At 38.5% G+C, this 19,879-nt stretch overlaps 1 protein-coding gene across 4 annotated transcripts in view; it reads right to left on the reverse strand.

Annotated features, from left to right (window-relative positions):
• Nucleotides 1-5,878: 5,878 nt before the first annotated feature.
• The window catches only part of LOC146000355 (uncharacterized), a 314,375-nt gene continuing 300,374 nt past the window's right edge, over nt 5,879-19,879 (reverse strand). For 2 of the 4 annotated variants that reach the window (XR_014443496.1, XR_014443495.1), the window contains 2 exons: nt 16,122-16,312; nt 5,879-10,503 (listed from right to left, as the gene is read on the reverse strand). Coding sequence is in view for 2 of the 4 variants with exons in the window: in XM_083137905.1 (XP_082994031.1) it covers nt 10,472-10,503 (32 nt within the window). In the remaining 2 variants the exon portion in view is untranslated. The remainder of the gene's footprint in view (nt 10,504-16,121; nt 16,313-19,879) is intronic. The other 2 variants (XM_083137905.1, XM_083137904.1) reach the window with 1 other exon arrangement.

A 19,879-nucleotide genomic window follows, 5' to 3' on the forward strand; every position in this document is an offset into this window, starting at 1 on the left:
GGATTTAGGTCCGGACTTTGTGGTGGCCATTCTAATCGCGTAATCGCAACTTCGTCCAAGTACTCCGTGACAATATTCGCAATGTGAGGACGCGCATTCTCATGCATAAAAACAAAGTCCGGGCCTATGAACGGTGCACATGGTACTACATGATCTGCCACACATTCTGTAATATACCTGCAAGCTGCCATTGCCCCATTCTCTACAAGAACCAACTCTGTACGTTCTTGTAAAGAGATACCTCCCCAGACCATGACACCACCGCCTCCAAAGGGTGATATTTCAACGAAACAACATTGTGCATAACGCCCATTAGGACTTCTATACACATGTTCACGCCCGTCTGACGAACGTAGGTTGAATTTTGACTCATCGGAGAATAAAACCTTTTCCCACTGCTCCACATTCCAATGTTTTGTAGCAAAGTCCAGTCTTCGCTTCCGGTGACGTACTAACAACCTGGGACCTGTAGCCGGCCTCCGAGATGATAAACCACTTTCATTCAGTCTTCTACGAACTGTTCCTGAATAAACCAAAGATCTATGAACATTTCTCAAACGTTGTGCCACAATAGAAGTCGTACGACGGTCTCTTAAGACTATGATACGCATTAAACGATCTTCCCGTGCTGTTGTGCATCGTTTTCGACCAGAACCCGGTCTTCTACCATAGGAACCAGTTGAATCATACCGTCAGAGCGCTTCATGGATAGTACTTCGTGCTATATTTAGCACCCTAGCAATATAGTGTACACTACGACCATCATCACGAAGAGCTACTGCTTTTACTACCTCTTTACGTCTCGTTTTCAAGCTAGCAAACTTACAATATACATGCAAGAAAAATACCAGCAATGACAATGTCAATAATATCTGTTGCTATGGTTACTATGAACCAAAATTCATGGCTCTCTAGACATTAAACAAAATAACATCAACAGGAATTGAAAATCAATAAATTAAAACAAAATTGCATGAAATTGATTTTGAGCCTACTAGGTGTTCCAAATAAGTAAATAAGAGTAAATAAATATATAAATAGATATCAATTTCACTGCGTCTTTCACTTCACGATCCATATTAGAGGCACCACTACCAGAAACGAATTACGGTTATACGTGTACAACTGGGCTTCGAGCATATACCGCTCGTTTTGCCTGTTTGAGCGTTATTCGCTCGAGAGAGCAATCTCTAAATTCCGTACGCTATCTAGCGTCGTTCGTGCGAACTATTTGGCGCACTCTACTGTCCGTTCTTGAAGCTTTCATTTAGTTGTGTGGAAATCTCTGCTTTCTTTCAAGTTTTCGTGGAACAAGGAAAGTGTACGTAGAAACTGTGGGTCAAATGTATTCAATGTGTGAATTAGGATGTTCAGATCCCAAACTTTCAAATCCGGATCCTAGATTCAACATTTCTCTTTATCGTTCCTCATAAAAATGGTACGCCTATGCTTGACGTATCAAACTTTACCTTCACGGTACTCTTTTCAAACCCTTTGGTACGCAACTGATTTGCATCTGTGCATCAAGACATTTGGAAATCAAAATAACAAAATATTCCTTGTATCATTGGAAGCGATTACCTACCCTCACTCCGATATTTTCTAAAGTTATTTCTGACCACACATAAATAAGTGGTTTTCACAGTGCATTTACCAACTGGACAAAAATGTACGTGAAATCTAACTCACGTAATTCAAGTTATTGTTAGCCATATTCCAAAAATAGATGTATTGGTAAAAGGTAAAGTGTTCCCCTGTGCTTAGCACCACGCCATGAAGGCGTATAGGGGGTATGGGGGTAACGCCCCACACTTTCTTGAACCGTTCATGAGTGGGGGTGATGTGATCAGCATCACGCCCCTGACCGCCTTTACCCCCCCCAGGGTTTCCCCCAGGTACCCATGTTATTCGACGCTGGGTGGGCGCCGGGGCCGCTTCCATCGTTAGAAAAGTTCCCGGATTTGAACCGGCCGGGGATCGAACCCGGGACCTTGAGCATTGTAGTCATAATTCTCTCTAATAGGTAGAAAGACAGTGTCCTAACCTATTGGGAAGAGGTTCTGCACGTGAAGAGGTAAAACAATGCTAACAAATAAACCCATTAACAAACTCAAAGTGGGCTGTAGCTATTTTCTAAAACTGCAGATAGGCCACTGTAATTTGTAAGTAGAGTCAGATTATTTTCATAACAACTCCAGCTGACCGCGCGAGTCCAGTTAGTGAGCCTACCAACAGTCCAGAGCGCGAGCAACAGGGATAGCGATAGGTGCTGGGTAGAGATGACGCCAGCGGCTCGTTTGTTGATTGGCTGCTCCGGGACTATGACTCGCTCCAAAGCTGCCAAAGCAAAACAGCCAGAGATGTTACGAAAGTAATCTCAGTCTAATAAACATGCAAGTGTGCATTATGACATCGTGAAAAACACACACAACATGGAAGTTTATTGCCCCACAAATATTCTGCACTGATTGGTCAACATGGTGCGATTGTGAGGCAGGGGGGTAGTGAAACTCCGCTCCACGCAAGTCCATTGCAGTGGCGGCTGGCCAAGTGCAACAAGTGCAGATGTTTTCACCTAATTTTCAAATTAATATTGACATTTTTCATTTGCTTGTTAAATTAAACTATTTCCCAGCAGAACGCACACGATAATACTCAAATAACACGCCGCTCGGCGCTACGCACGTATTGAGTTCGTCCCAACCCAAGAGCAAACACCGCTAGGTTGCGGAAAACTTAGCCGGTTGTCATGGCAACGGTGACGTCACCTAGCGTTGGCCTTGAACGGGTGTCGCCTTCTAGATGAAGCAGTTCTCTCGTCGGAGAAAACATCGCATCCAGTGCTTGTGGCAAAATCTTCGCGTTCTCGCGAGATCTTGTTCTGCGTGTGTGTTTCGCGTTTCCTATCGTGTGTTGTGTTCATGTGTTGAGCTGTGGTTTCTACAATGAACCCAGTAAATGACTTAGTGTGTAATTTGTTGCAGACACCATTTTCCAGATGGACGGATGAAGACAAAAAAGACGTTTTAAATTGGGGGGGGGGGGGCACTGGCACTTACTATTTGTTTTCATTGCCTATAAATATACTTCTTCACCTGTTATTTTAGGCACGAGCCGCTACTGGTCCATTGTTGAGGAAGGCATTGTGAGGCAGGATTGATTAGCAAAGGATAAATGAAAGCCTAACCCAATTCAACAGCGTTCCCAAGGATTGCATTTCTGCATCGGATTTCCCGGTGCGGCCAGTGAAAATGCAATTGCACATGTGGTGCATCGGAAGGAGGAAAAGTGGGGTAATCGATTTCAACGGAAGATCAGAGGGTGAGGAGAGGGGGAATTCAAACTCACAGTTATCCCAAATTCAATGCCCAGTAAAATCTAACAATGAACGAAAATCACAATGTAAGAGACTGGGAGTTGCAATTTCATGGGATCATATGTGCGTGTCCAGGGTTTGAATCCCGGCCTGGCATGGGTGTCACTTCATCAATATCTTCACATCATAACTCATTCTCATCCAGGGCCGTATTTAGGATCTGTAGACCCCTAGGCTGAACCTGTGGTGCAGGCCCTACCGGGGGGAATTCTTTTTAAAATAATATTTCAATTGAAAATAATATTTTAATTTTAAAAATAACACATTGTAATTTTATGTAAACATGTTATGCAAATGCAAGATAAAAAGAAAGGAATGTAACAAACAAGCAAATTTTACTTATATTTAATTCAAATGCAGTACTTTCCCAAACAATCAGACTTAAAATGAAAGTGTGAAATAATCTTAGTGGCTAATTGCTTTGCGCCTACACTTCATAGTAATGAAGCTACTTATAATATCTTCATAACTTTGGTTGTCTTAAAATATCACTCTCAATTATGAGCAAAGCCAAAACGTTGAGCCTGTTTTTGATCAACTTCAACTTTGAAAATGACCTTTCTCCACTGCTGTTTGTCACCATAAGTGACAGGTACGTACATTCTTAGAGTGACCTCGATATTAGGAAAACAATCTTTGACGTTTCTTTCTAGGAGGAGTTTATTCATCTTCGACGTCTTTTATGATTATACCCCAGTATTAAAACAAATACATTTTTCATTTTAGCCTATTCAAAACTAAAAGTTTTAAACAGTTTTTTTTGTTGTTGTTGTGCGGGCCCATAGGCTGCAGCCTAAATAGCCTGCGAGTAAATGCGGCCCTGTTCTCATCATCTCGATTAGCCAAAAGTGGAAGAAAAGCGACGCTAAATAACAAAAACAATACAATAGAATGCTGCAACGAGAGGATTTTGCTCTAGCGCCAAATAGTTCCCACGAACGACGCTAGATAGCGTACGGAATTTAGAGCTGCTTCGCTCGAGTGGTATACGCTCGATGCCCAGTAGTGACGTAAAATTGTAATTTGTGTCTGGTAGTGGGCCCTAAAATATCGACCGTGAAGTGAAAGACGCAGTGGAATCGAAACTTAAGTGAACATAGTCAGTCATTGTCTCCATGTTAAAATGTAGGTCAATCTATCTTACCTACACAGTGATACTGATATATGAAAATGAAATAGATGATTGTGGACTGAAACTGCCATGACGGATGGATTTTTACATATGTGCGTCTACGATTATTGTCACATTACATTCATATCCCATTGTAGCACACTCGAGCGTGCGACCCATGCAGTACTCTAATACAGGGTGGTCCAAAAAGATGTTACCACTTATATGGGAGGTTGAGTTATTATGTTTATTTTGTTGTCATTATGTTGGACATTATGTTTGATTACATTTTTTATGTTTTGGCTCACCTCCATCATTCAATCAGTGAACACCTTCAACCTGGGAGCCACCGTTCTCGATGTACAGTAAATAAACATTTAAATTTAGAATAAGTTTCAAATGCAGGGTAAAATTTTATCTACCTTTTACATTATAACACAAAATATAAACGTAATATCAATAACTCAATAACCAAACCTCCCAAATAAGTGGTAACATCAATAACTATCAATAACTCAACCTCTCATATAAGTGGTAACATCTTTTTGAACCACTCTGTATACAACTACAACATCCAGAGTGTATGGGAGTGTTACTTTTAAAAAATAATAAAAAAAAACATGTAAAGTTATTCACCGTTACATGTGTTACCACAGTTAACTACACATATAATTTATGTACATACCATTCATAAATCATACAGGGTGTTGCCGTACAACAGGACATATTGCAGGAATCGCAATTTTATGTCGGTTAAAACTGCGGTTATGTCCAGCATTCATGGGAAAGTTTTCCCTGGCAGAGTGGTCACCACAAATCCAGAGCTCTCACGTTCGAACCCTGGTCAATTATGAACGTAGCGTTGTATTTGTCCCATTGTCTACTTCATCAGATAATCATTAATTACCATAGTCGCGACTGAATCAAGGTGTGGAAAGGGAAGTATAAAAAAAAGCAAATAAGTGCATAAACAGAATTCTTGAAGTAAGTCTTGGAGCTATCCTGGCGACGAATAATGAAAATATTCTCTAGGGCTATCGACCAGGTGCATTGTGGAAAGGATTCCAAGCTTTGGAGAACTAACGTCACATGTCACACGTCACTCTTGTCTTCAATTCTACCCTCAGGACGAGAGTGACGTTAGCTCTTGAAAGCTTAGAATCCTTTCCACAACTCACCTGGTCGATAAACCGAGTGAATCTTTTCAAAATACATTTTCTATTTGCAAGTTCTATTCAAATTACTAAACTGGGTGGAGCAGGAGTTCTTAAATATTTCATCTCAGATATCGAACTTCTATCCTCCCGCATATTGACATTCTCTATTTCAAAGTTTACGAAGAAAACAAAAATGGTAAAAGGTGTTGACAAAAATAAGCACTTCTTAGCGATTGATAACATGTGATATATTAGCATGATTAATTCTACAAGCATACAATTTAATGTACATCAGCACAAACATGGTTGAATAACACATTTCCTATTCATTGGCCAAAGAAAAATACTGAACAATTATAACTTACTTTTAACTCCTTTGGTATCTATATATGATTCAAATGCATAATCAAGTTAAACAAAGAAATATGATCTCACTTTTAACATAATATATCTTTATTTTTAACGTTTCTTTGTGAGAAGTAAAGCAATATAATCTTCCATTTGTGAAACTTGATATAATCTTATATCATAAACTATTCGATATTAATTTATAAGCATAATTGAATTTGAAGTAAGCAAACCTTTAAACATCATATAAGTACATCTGGAAATTAAGCCTAACATATATATATCTACTTTTAATTTTATGTATACACGTTTTAATAGTACAAAAATATGGTTCGTTTCATATTAAAAATAGAATAAAAGTGTATAGGGTTTAGATTATACATTATCTCGTAGTTTTAGAATAAGTATATACAGGGCTTCGTGGACATAATGATTAGAACACTTAAACACATACTGACAGTAACTCAAGAGGTATGGGTGCATTTGCATCATGTTTCGTGGAAACTGCATCATACTTTATTATTTGGACAAGCTTGAACTAGGATAACAGTTACATGAAACAAAAAATGACTTTTATAGAGATATGCAGTGCTATGTTCAATATAATGTGCAATATATGAAACACTATTTGTTAACTGTAAACTGTTAACCTAAGAGAGGATCTATCCATGTAACAATATAGTGAGTAAACTGATAGATATAATGGGCATTATTTTGATACTTTTTGTTTTACATAAAACTAACCAGAAATTAATGCATTGAAGAGAATGCTGACCCAAGAAACAGAGGGGCATAGGAATGAAGAAATTTTATCCGGGCAAACTCTAATTGTGGCGTCCTTTTCCAGATTTTAAAGATTTTTTCCTTCAAATATGTATTGTCCTTCAAAAGGCAGAACTGTAGTTGACACTATTATTTCGCCACCTTAAATTTAATCGATAAAGGAAGTTTACAATTCATATTATATTGAATGTTATATGTTTTTAGCTTACTGTACTTAGGTGCAAAAGTTATGTTCTTTATCGATTCGAACTACAGACTATGTTTGAACTGTACCGTCAATATTTTTGTTTTACTTCCTATGTTATTGTGTGGAGTAAATGTCATATCCTCATTATATAATAGTGTCGTCGGCCCTGCGCTGGGCAAATATATGAATGAATGAGTCATTTAGACTCAGAATTTTGCGTTCTTCTTTAGAACGAAATCTAATGATTACTTCAAAAATGTAGTCATTACGAATCAAATACACCGTAATGTTTTTTATCAGTTCTGCACACATTAAAATGTTAATTTTTTCGTGAACACTCTTTTTTTAACTAGGTAGGCTAACACAATAGTGTTGAATATAATATTTATTTCTATAAAATTAATAATTATTAAATTTAATAACAGTTTGTTACTCGTATGAGCAGACCAACGCTCTGCTAGTTTGTAACCGAAAACGCTCACTAGGTCAGAGCTCAGGGTCTTCCAAGGCTTTTTTTATGTACAGTCATCAGCAATAACAATGGGACACATGGATTACTGGATACTGGATTCCCTGCAATGCGTTATGTGTGTTGACTAACTCCGAGCCGATAACAGAACTTCCTATTGAAAAGTCGCCATTGAAGTTAGCTCATCGCCGTAGAGGTAGGCAACACACATAGCGCGCTGCAGGGAAGCTGGTTTTCCAGGATATAGGTGTCCCACTTTCATTGCTGGTGACTGTACATATTTCTTTGTAGAATGCACTAGAATTTTCAAGACCATGAAGAAACAGATCATTGTCCCAGTTAAGTAAATAAAAGTAAGTAAATTTTGAATTTGGAAGTTGAAGTCATTGATCATACACCGAACTTACACAATAAAAGTACCGAATTACTATTTCTATACGCGAGGTACTTCCTTTCATTTCATGTCGTGTCGTGTCTTTTATGCCGAAGTGATTTGTCGTAAAACATGATAAGCAAGTACTACAGAAATTCCCTGTACTCTCATTGGCAGTAATAAAGCCATGCATCGGCAATGATTTAAACATCATTTTGCTTAGAGGTTGGAACACTTCATCTCCATCTTTTGTCAAAAAGTACAATTTCAATTGTGTGTCTTGCAAATGAAGATGTACATAAACTGTATTACATTGATCTGTTTCTGTATATACAGGGATAAAAATATCACTATTTATCTGATCTCGTATATTGAAATTTAACTGAAGCATAAGAATGTATTTCTGTATTTGGGTTAAGGCACCATTCCTGCAACATGTCCTTCTTTTGCATTGAAAGACCGAAAACTAGTTCTGCAGGCAACATACCTGATTTGCATTATTATTCCAAAAGCCAATCAACCGGCACCATTTGTACTACATACTTTCATACTTAATTACACAAAAATTATGATGTTACGCTTTCTGTCACTGGCGTTGTACCATTTAAGATGAATTAACAATAAAGTTGAAATTTGTTCTTCGTATTTCGGTTTATTGTTCTCATCGGTTATGTAGTGCTGTTTAACTAGATAGCAAAATGGTTGTGATTGGTCTCTTCATATTAGATCAAAATTTGCTCGAGTTTTTAGTGGACAACAAACTTGGGTAGTTTAGAATTTTTGAAGATTCAGATATCTATTCCAGGAATCGAGGTTCGGAAACCATATTAACTTTCTGTGCAGCTAATAATGTTTTTTTAACAAATTGTTTCCTTCTAATGCCTTGTCCATCAGTGGCGTCTGGTCCTAGGCTATGAATAGAAATAAATTTACCAACTCCTAAGAAATCGGGTTGCCAAGTCATAAGAAGTCAGGTTGCCAACTACAGAATCAGCATCATCATTTCACTGATCTGAATAATATTATTTACAATTTCTGATCGATTTATCTCCTGTATTTTATTCTCTAGACTTCAGGCTTCGCCTAGCTAGACTAGAATATACGCTCTTGTTGTCCAAATTTACACACTGATAAGAATAACCCAAATAAGTTGTAAAACAATGAACAAATGCAGATTAAATTGAGGGTACCTCAATCATTGAAGGATATATTCTTTTTAAATTGTGGTCTGTGGATAGGACTTTCTTTCTGTACGCTATTTTGTGGGAGTTTGGTAAATTACGAGACGTCCTGCAACCTTGCCGAGTTCAGTGACAAGGTAGTAAAGGATATAAAATTGCCAAGAATGCAGTTTAAACGAGAGCCTCTGCATTTAAATGAATGCATTAGAATGGAAACTGCATAGTAGTCTGAAGAGAGGTGTGTGTGTGGTTTTACGCACTTCAGTTTGAAAAAAAAAAAAAATCTGGTCGTTGCCTCAAGTGTTTCTACTACACAATCAAATTTATAAATCAATTTTAAATTATGGATTTTTATTAACTATTACCAAATATACCTTATGCATATTTCTATAATGACCCAATAATTTTTTTCCAAAACCTTTTCACAACACTGTCTTATTGATAAAACATGAGTTCAGCACTTGTTTGTTACATTACAATGATTAGAAATCGCAGTTTCTAGGTATATTTTTCAGTACTAGCGTACGCACATTTTTTTTTCGGAGGGGGCTGGAATTGTAAAGTTAGATAATTTTATAGCATCGTCCTGGAGGGGAGCTTAAATGAAATATATCATTATTACCATTAACCATTGTTTCAAAGGTTGTTCAAAGACAAAAATGGTCATCGGGAATCATGTTAAGGAGGGGTTTTCCCCGAGTTCTCTCATTTGAAAATTTTGATTTTCTCCAAATTTAGGGAGTGGCTGTAGATCCACCAGCTCCCTCCTGCGTACGCCACTGTTTTTCAGTGTTGGTAACACTACTAAAGTATAAGATTTGTATTATAACTACGCTAGAATATCAATTTTGTTTACTCTTACTTGGGAAGTTTCATATATTGTTTATAACTATTGTTTACAAACTCAACATAGTTTTATAAACTTGATTCAAGCTTTCATACCATACCTTTTACTCTCTAGCTCACTACTTTTCTATTAACTAATTATTTGACTCGTCCACGTACCGTTTATTTGCCTTCAATGCCTCTAATCTAATACTAACAATTTTTAATCACCCTGTATATACCTTAATATCACAATATATGACTTACTGATAACATATCAACTGATACAAGCAGGAATAACGCGCATATTTAAATCTTGAAAGAACAACAATAACATTGGCGCATGATTGTTGTTTAAGGAAAAAGAAGAAGAAATCAAACACGATTATAACATACGGAGTATTCATAAACACTTTCAAATATCACCTTGCTTTGAGGGTAAAAACACAAGTTTCAGCAGTAAAACATTTTCCCCTCAATTGCATCGTAGCACAAACACAAATGATGCGATATCTAACAATAATAATAGTAAGCATTTATCGTCTGTTAAAAGGAACACATACACACGCGTGCTTTGAAAGTAACCCAAAGGAGTTGTAAGAAAAATGGCGGGGAACAGCGGAACTAGATGGCGTCCCAGTCTGCGACATGGCGCTGTGGTTCACTTCGACTCCACGTACGCATTATATTCTCCTGCAAAGAAAATGCAAGCAATGGATAAGAATGTGTAAATTATAGTCAATGAAAGCAAGCTGCGATACAGACAATTCCGTAAAATTAAAAATAACGCATTAATTTATCTAAATGTAATTGTTTGCTTAATGATATGGGTAGAACGAAAAGTTACAATTTACAAATAATTGTCTTTAGACATATACGTATATTCAATTACAGTATTTGAGCCACTTTGACAACATTTTACAGCAGTGGTTCTCAACCTTCGTGAGACCGAGGCTTGGTAAATTTATATATATATTTATATATATATAAAGTTGATGCTCCATAGCAAGATTTTTACTCCCAAATACCTTTCTTCCTCTTTTTTTTTTTTTTGAACGTCATACTTTAATTAATAACGGTACATATCCTTCAAATTGTATAATAAAGTATAGCTTAATCATAAGTAATAGTTCGTTTACATCCAGGCTTGTTGACGAAAATAATAATAATAATAAAAAAAACATTGGGTCTAATGAATCTTTCGAGGTACTGATACGCGGTTGAGATGACCATATATATATAACCTTGCAAAAAAAGTAACGCAAAACTGAAAATTGGCGGAAAAGTTACTTTGGACCTACCTTGATTACACCCTAAAAGTACTAAAACATCCAACGTCTGTGTCAATCAAAAATGGCGGATTCAACATGGCGGCCAGAAAACTGTATCTCCTTTCTTATACAGGTATATGGTGATATATTCGTGACATTACACCTAGAAATTTGGAACTCACGGCAATAGAAAGAGAAACATTCGGAGGATATAAACCACGCCAAACCACAATCCTGCTTAGGGTGCCAATGCCGAAATATCTAGCTAAGGGGCTGTCAATTTCTTTCCCTTTTTCCCTTCCCCTTATCTTTCTTTTTCTTTCTCCGTCCTATCTTTCTCTTTGTTTTACACTGCTTCTCTATATTTCTTTCCGCTTTCTCCAGTCCTCTCTTTATGTTTCTCTCTCTTTCCCTCTTCTCATCAATTCTTGCATATTTTATTCTCGGGTCTTCCCGGTGGGATTGTGGTAACATTGTCACATTGTAGTGAAGGGTTTTCGATACGCAATGGAGGCACATAGTGATTAGGATCCCATTTAAACTGTAGGTCCAGTCCCGATTAGCCTATCTGTGCATAAAGTGGACTTAACCAAAAACTTCAAACTCTCATCACGTTCTTTCTTTTTCTCTCATTCTCTCCCGCTTTTAACTCTTTTTGTTCATCTCTATTTTCATCTCTCAAGTTTCCTTGCTTATTATTTCTCTCCCCTTCTACGTGTTTGTTACACAGGGTGCGGAAACGAATCGGGCGATTTTGCAACACTGGATATACATATATGTAGCTAGTTGTTCCGTCATAGGTAACACGTGACTACCTCCATCTTGTAGAGCCTACCTTTACCATTTAGTTGTAATGAAGTCGTACAACGGGCGTGCATTCGCTGTAAAAGCTCATTACAAAAACAACAACGAGGATGTTCCTTGGCCTGTCAGATCACCGGACCTGTCCGCGTGTGATTTTTTTCTTTGGGGTTAATTGAAAGGAAAAGTTTTCCAACCAACCCTCACGCACTCTTAATGAACAAATATCGGATTCGGGAATAGATGGCTCAAATTCCCACCTTCCTGATATACTGATGGCCGTGTGCACGAACGAAGATCAAATTTTAAACTCGGATCGGGAAAGGATCACTGGAAAATTCCATTGCACGAAGACGGTTCAACACTTGATCGCGATCTAGGAACATCAAAACGAGATTATCTTCTGATCGGCCATTCGCGACCGTTTTGGTGTCTGATCCTGGTTCATGATACTGAAGCTTCGACTGCAGGCAGTTGTTTTTTAATCTAAAAAAGAGCGGAAAGTGATATCGAGGACGTGCAAACGTTAGAGATGTTGGATGTACAATGCTGATAATTCGAGAACTATAAATATGTAAACTAAAAACTGCCAAAATAATAATAATAATTTGTGGTTCTGTGGTGCAAAGTCGTAATGTTTATAAATACTGTACTTTCTATCCCAGAACACAAAACATATATAAATGTCATATATTACGTGCAAGGTAAATTAGAACACAGCAATGTTTACGATATTGCTACATGGTGTTGGATTGTATAAATTTAGGAAAATACATGTTACTGGCTATTTACACGACACGACAATACATAAGAATTAAGAAATGAAAAATTCAAATACTTACCACAGTACAGTAATAATAGAAATAATAATAATATATCTTTATTTGAGCGGGCGATGTTCAGCATACGCTGTTCTCTCAAAATCGAATGCATTTGGTAAGGCATTAAAGTCCCGTAGAAGAAGGTTCCATGCTTTCTCCTTCTCCTTTTGTGTTGTGCCGTCAGTTCTTTTTTAATATTGTTATTTTTTTACACTCCACTACATCCTTGTACATATTGACAAGGTTGATTAGTACATCTATCAAATTCATAGAAGTTTGCAGCCAGAATTATTTTCTTCTCCTACATGTTGATACTTTAACACATCACATTACTCTATGGGGTTCTTGATTTTCATTTGTTTTAGCCAACCAATCAGGTATAGCCTTACAAATTAATCTCGGATCAGTTGAACGGAATCTCCTGAACGTCGTTTTTCGTTGGTGCAATGCAAATCTTTAAACCAAGTTCATTTAGAGTGGATTACAATTGATCTCGTTCATCTGAACTTCGAAATAATCGGCGTTGGTGCACGCGGCCATGACTGGAGCGAAAAGGGAGGTCATCGTAGAAATATTATTTAAAAAAAAATCACAATGCAAGTACTAAACTTGTATTTTCTTTTGTATTTATTTCCTCAGTCAATAAGTTAGTTCATTATGTATTCAGGGTGGCCATTCTAGGATCATGATAAAATGAAGTATAATTCGCGGTTTTTAAGGTGATCTTTAAAAAAAATCAAGAAGTAGATGTTTTCTCTTTTTTCAACCTTACGTATTACCGTCTCTTACCAACCGCAGACACAAATATGTATATTAACAGTATAAAGGGAATGTGTGATTCCAACGTATCTAAAAATTCTAATTCAATTAAATTTAATAGTGTGTGTGTGTGTGTGTGTAGTGTGGGGGTTTACATTTACCAATTAACATACTCAGACTCGAAATACACAAATTTAGGAGATATACTAATCTACGAAAAATTGTTAATTGTACAAGAATTTCAACCTCAAATTTACCTAAATTCAAGATATCTTATCTTGCAATAATCTTCCGTTTGTGAGATAAGATTGTTCTGCAAAGGGAACTAACAAAGTAGAACGAATTGAGAGGATTTTGTTTCCTTTTCCACGCAGCTTTCTTCTCCTTCCTCGATACAAAGAAGAGGTAAACTGCGAAAAACTTGCTTCAGGGTATTTACAAATATGTATAAATTCAATGGGATTTGGATTAAGTAAAAGTTGCAATTTTTCATGTCTACTGAGAAAAATTCGCAGAATTCCCGGAACCAATAATTTACGGATAATTCCCAAAGCCACCCTGGTTTTATGCGTTATTTTGTCTTAACTGTGGAGTATTTAAAATCGACTTTTCCCTAGCCGCACCATACATAAAGCTGTTTGGGTGTTTGACAAGAGTGTGCTAATACAATTCGACTGCGAGCAGAGAAAAAAGAGAATTGGGGAAGAAAGATAACGGGGATAAGAAACGGGAAGAGAGAGAGAGAGAGAGAGAAAATCCGGAAACGGGAAGGCTACCAAATGGCCGAACCCCCTCCCCTGTGGACACCTTGGTGGGAACCTTAGACTCTAGTTGGCAACACTGTCTCACAGACGCGCCATTACCAATGCTGGGCGAGGCACCAATTGCCCTCGTGACACATTGTTGACCACCTCAGATTGTTTCCGTTCGTAGCAAGAGGTGTCAGGTTGCTTTCGATCGCAAAGGCATGGCCTGGAAGGTCAAAGTTCCACAGCTAATTCCCAAACCCCTGGCGCCAATATGTTTCAACACATTATGTACACATCAGCAGTCTTGGCTTTCGTAACGACCACAACACCCTTCCTCTTCTTTTTCTCTCGATAACAAGTCATCCAGTGGTGTTGAAACTGGAGACATGTCAACAGGTTAGCTCCTATTTGTAAATGGACGTTTCCTGTGCTCGCACCCACGTGGGTAATTGCTTATCGGAGCTTGGATCGTGAAAAATGAATCGTAGATGAAATGGACCCTGTTGTAGCAAGTAAACACAAGTCAAAACATGCTTGTGGATTTATCGTTGACCCATTTGAGTATTGCCTTGGTAATTTCCTTCAAGCCTAGCTCACCCAACCCTTTCCTGCTGAAGCTGGATTACTTTGGCTACGAGGGGAGGCCAAAAAGTTCTTACCCTCACCATGTTGTATGTATACTTAGAGAATTGTACACAATTTTAGATGGGCACCTTACGCCTATGGCCGAGCGGTATTGGAGGAGCAGAGACCAAACGAAAACAACTATTTTATGAATTGGTTGGATGACAATTTTATTTTGCACCTGCATGCAGTGGCATATCGATGATCATAGTTCACTGTGATTGGCAGTGGCGTATTGTGTCAGGTTGACCTGGTTTGCAGCAGCAATTCTTACTTATTGTGTATACTGTATTTATTAGACAGATAAAGTTCGGGGTAACTGCCCCAAAGCCCCTTCATGGCAGCCACTGGTAATCCACTTGCTTGGATCTAGATTTTCAGGTTACATACCTGAAAGGAGCAATACCGCAATGTACAGGAAACTCCTGTATTAATATATATCTTGATCTTAGATTTCAAGCGAACTGCCACGCCACTTCTGTGCATTCTAGAAGGTGACACCTCGCATAGCACCGTGGAGGCAGGGGGGCACGTCTTTCAAGCCATTGGAGCGTCTACATTTCCTTCTGATTGCGGTCTAGTGTAAGCACATCTCACAAGTAACAACAATGCAGATGTTATTTTGCGCACATTCATGTTTTGCTTTATCTAGGTGCGTATCAGTTTTCTCCCACGAACAACTTCTTGCGTCAGAAATAAAAACAACGCGCTACTGTTACAGCTCGCACGCACAAACACGCGTCAAGGTGTACGGACTCCTTCCCAGGTGTCGGATTTGTCCCCTCATTTCAGAGATTGCGGTCTCTTGAGTGTTTGAAACTCGTCTTGTGTACGTATCGGCAGATGGCAGCATCGTCGTTCTCGAGTTTCCCTCCTTACTGCCACGTAGGCCAATTACGAACCTTGTTATGAGCCACTTTGGGTAAAAGGGTGCTCACAAAGGTATCTCAGGGTTTGTCAAGCGCGCAATCTTAAGTATCCGTCAGGAGGTTGAAGTTCTTCCGATGGCTGATCATGAAATATGACACCCTTCGTTAGAATGACATGTGATACTATACGTGTACACCTCCTATTGAGTGATATTTGAATAATCCCACCTTAATTGACCAAAGTTTGGCGAAGTTGGTGTTAAGCCCATTTTTTCAGAACTGGAACCCACCCACACATCTTTCTTTGGTATTACAAAACCATTTAGAAGTTTTAAAAAGAAATTAACTGGGATTACAGAAGTTAGATTTTGACATGTTTGCTATCATTATTTACAGATAACAATGTTATTACTATACCCCGGTCAAGCTTCCTCCGGCGTCCATTCACAGCGCATTACGGTTATTTTGACAAAATCCTGCTGGCTGCTTCGGGGAGGAGGGATTCTAAGGTTGCCGCTTATTGCCCAAACAGGGGGACAACCGCAGGCCTGCAAGTTCCTTCGTAGGTAAACGTAGAAGCGCTGGAAGTTTTACAGCTTGGCTGGACTCTATAATAATTAAAAAGAACATTCTTATTTGCTTGCAAATAAGATTAAACATATCAGGGGCAGGTAAGGGGTTAGAGAAAGGGAAAGAGATATTTGTGTGAAAAACGAATAACAACCTATTTCACGCATGTAATTTAATTTCAAACACAGAAGGGTGTTGCAGAAGCATGATAACTTCAAAATGACATTGCGGAGAAACATAAGGACATCCCACTTTTCTTGATAACAATTTTGCTATATCCTGACAAGTTAAGTCCCGATATGCGCAGATCGCTGCGGAGCACTTCCTATTACGTCATCATCCCCACCTCTCTTCTACGTACTGGTCTGGCCTTGAGAGTACGAGTGGTGCCAACTCAGCAAAATTAAGTTAAAACAAATATGACAAACTATTTTTACTGTGTGGATTTACGGTGCCGGCTCATATCAGTTTATCAGTGGTTCATTTGATTTAATCCGGTCTCTGAAAATGCGTGCGGTGCGCGGATCGTAAACTGTAGTATTACGCACGCGCGTTAAGGTTTATAACGAAGAGAAACTTCTGGGGGAATGACTTCATTTTCTGAATGCGACATGGAGCAGTGGACTGTTTTTTTTTTTAAAAAAAAGCAGAGTGGGGTGGGGGTTCTTTCGTTTATCGTACAACAATCACTACGAGAAGGCAATCTGATAACACGCTTGCCTGTGTTCTTTTTTAAAGCATTGAAATGTTCTTGCTCTTTACTCTTGGCTGCATATTTTTGAAATGCAAAAATCAAATCATGCCGGGTCCAACGAAATCCACAATCTGCTCTGGAAAGTCCCTTAGAGGACAGGCCAGATAAATTGTTTACAATGTTGCAACATATTTGCGAAATCAGAAGGAGTTACATAAACATAAGTATAATGTTGTCGAGTCCACAAGCGCCGCCACGGGAGTATCTAAATGGATGGTTTCTCAAGTTTTAAAAGAATTGGATTGGATTGATTTGTTGCTTTAAGTCCACTTTATGCACAGTAAGGCTAATCGGGACTGGACCTACAGTTTAAAGTGGGATCCGAACCACTATGTGCCTCCTCCGGGAATCGAACCCGGGACCCCTTGATTACAAGGCGGCGACGCTTCCACGCACCATCGGGGAGGCCAAGTTTTAAAAGAAGGTAAAGAGTCGTTGGCGAAAGGTCAGCTGAATTTCTGTACTCCGACAGGTAGAAACCAGCCCAGGAAAAAGCGAATACAAATTTCGTTGAAAATCCTCGGACCATTCCGCTCCCTCCAGGCTGCAACACTGCGAACCAACGTCGCTGCAGAGAATGGAGAGGGGAAATGTTGTGCGAGATGCGCAACAGCTATTTGCAGCGTCTGGTTTTTAAACTTGTCAAGTTTAGTCTTGTTTCAGCGCCACGAGCGCTCGAAAAACATATTGTATCATATGTTTGTACAGTGGCTGTGCACTACAGATTCATTGTTGTCAATGTTACTTTTTTTTTCTTTTTTCGTCAGACAACATGACGTTTGTACTCTATGGAAATGGGATCACGGTAGCAATAAAAAAACAAAAAAACATGTTGAAACTCTGTGTTAACCCTTTCGCCCAGTTCATGCATTGTTCAAATGGTTTTAAAAGCAGTAAAAATATTTCGAAAGTATCTTTCTGACTTTTTTCAAACCCATTCTTTTTTTTAAATCTCGTTCTAGCATCGTGATTCAGATTTATGTTCACCGGTTATGTATCGATAGCGTGAGGCCCTGTGCGATGCCCTAACTGCGGCCGTATTCCTGCAGAAGGAGAGGTTACAGGGAGTAAGCCGAGGTCTATGAGGGGTGGTCGTCTTCCGGAGTTTATACAGAATTTTCCATCTGGGGAAGGGGTTGTCAGTTCGTATTTAAGATGGTAAATTTTGTGACGATGTACAAATTTGGGTCTTTGTGAAAAATTGTATGAGGTTTTGAGGAAATGTGGGGGGTGTTGGGGTTGTGTGGATAAATCACTGGTCGTTGTCTGTGTGTACAGTCTTGGACACAGCTGGCTTGTAACGACCCTATTGAAGAAGCAGTGAAGCAAGCCATGTATGTCTGACCACCAAGCGCCTTGTGACTAGACAACCCAAACAGCATTGCAATTTTGCGGCTTGTATACCAGTCACGGGTATACATCTCTGTAAATTGAGTAGTGATGCCAAAGAGAAATACGAGATGAAGATTGTCGATCGTAATGTCTCGTGTTCTCGACATGGAATAATACTCGGTCCACGTTACGTTCCATTATTTAATGTTGTTTGGGAATGAACCTGACGGACTAGGTTTATATTTTCAATCCTTGCATTACAGTAAATTCCATATTTTACAATTATATTAATGCTTTGAACGAAAATAATACCCAGAAAAACATCGAACACACGTTCACATCATTCTTCTCACACACATGCACGTGAAAACAAACACACAAAGCTAAGTTTTAACTTCCAAGTGAATGTCCAAATAACAGTAAATGGAGAAGCACGATGTGCGAAACATGGGATTTTTCACAGAAAGAATGCGTCTATTTGTGACATACGTGGTTTCTATTAATAGACAATGAAACAATTATGAGAGAAATTAACATGCATTTTCGTCTTCAGGTGCTGAGTAAGGAAACAGACTGACTGGAAAAGAGAAAGCATGGTGCTATTGATAGGCTGTTGGTTAGCGTACAGAGCTTTCATCAGTGAGGTCTAGGTTCGATCCCCACCAAGGACATTTATTTTTATTCTTTTCTATTAGTGAAGAAGTATGTAATGTTGTTTTCTAGGCTTTTTGACGAAAGGATACGCATCAAATTTGTTCGTTTAATATGTATTTTCATTCTTCTAATAAGTTCTCTTTCGCAATGGGATATAGAGATTCTCTATCTAGGCGATGGATATCTTCTCAATGGTTACGTAGCTGCGATTCTCCAGTCCCTTACACCCACTTGTCTTATTTATTTACTTCATTTCATATCTAACGAAAACACACAGATATAGTTAGAACAAGAAACACACCTCGCGTCGAAGGTTCCAGACTCGAGTTCTGGCTTTTTTTTGCGAGGGTGATTATTCTTGTGTGTTTGTTTATCATCTTTGTCAAAAAATATTCCTCATTATTGCCGTGATTAACCTAGGGAGAGACCAAAGCGACTGAAATAACAAAAGTACAGAAAATGCAAGACAAATCTGCCTAGGCATGTTATACCTTGGGAATTAGCAATCTGAAAATTAACTTGCGTTTCAGTCCACTACTTGCGAAAGAGTTTCGTGTTGTCTCGTTTGGAGTGTTGGTTATCGTGTCGGACCAGCATGCGGGCAACCCGAGTTCGAGCCCAGCGGATGGCAAGTTTTCTTTTTTTTTTGTCTAATTTCATCCAAACTTATTTATAAAACTGAAGTTTCTGCAAAACCTTTTGAATTGCATGCCACTTCGTATGTTGGTAATCTGAAAGCATCAAAGATGAAAATTTGATGTTTCGAAGCGACGATGTATTTGTGCATGTGTTGAAAAAACGCAGTTATTTATTAACGAAAAACATGCAGCCACGTGATCATTGAGAACGCTTCCTAGTTGTCAGT

Source organism: Lepisma saccharinum, chromosome 16, assembly GCF_977018435.1.
Source record: "Lepisma saccharinum chromosome 16, izLepSacc3.1, whole genome shotgun sequence".
NCBI lineage: Eukaryota > Metazoa > Arthropoda > Insecta > Zygentoma > Lepismatidae > Lepisma > Lepisma saccharinum.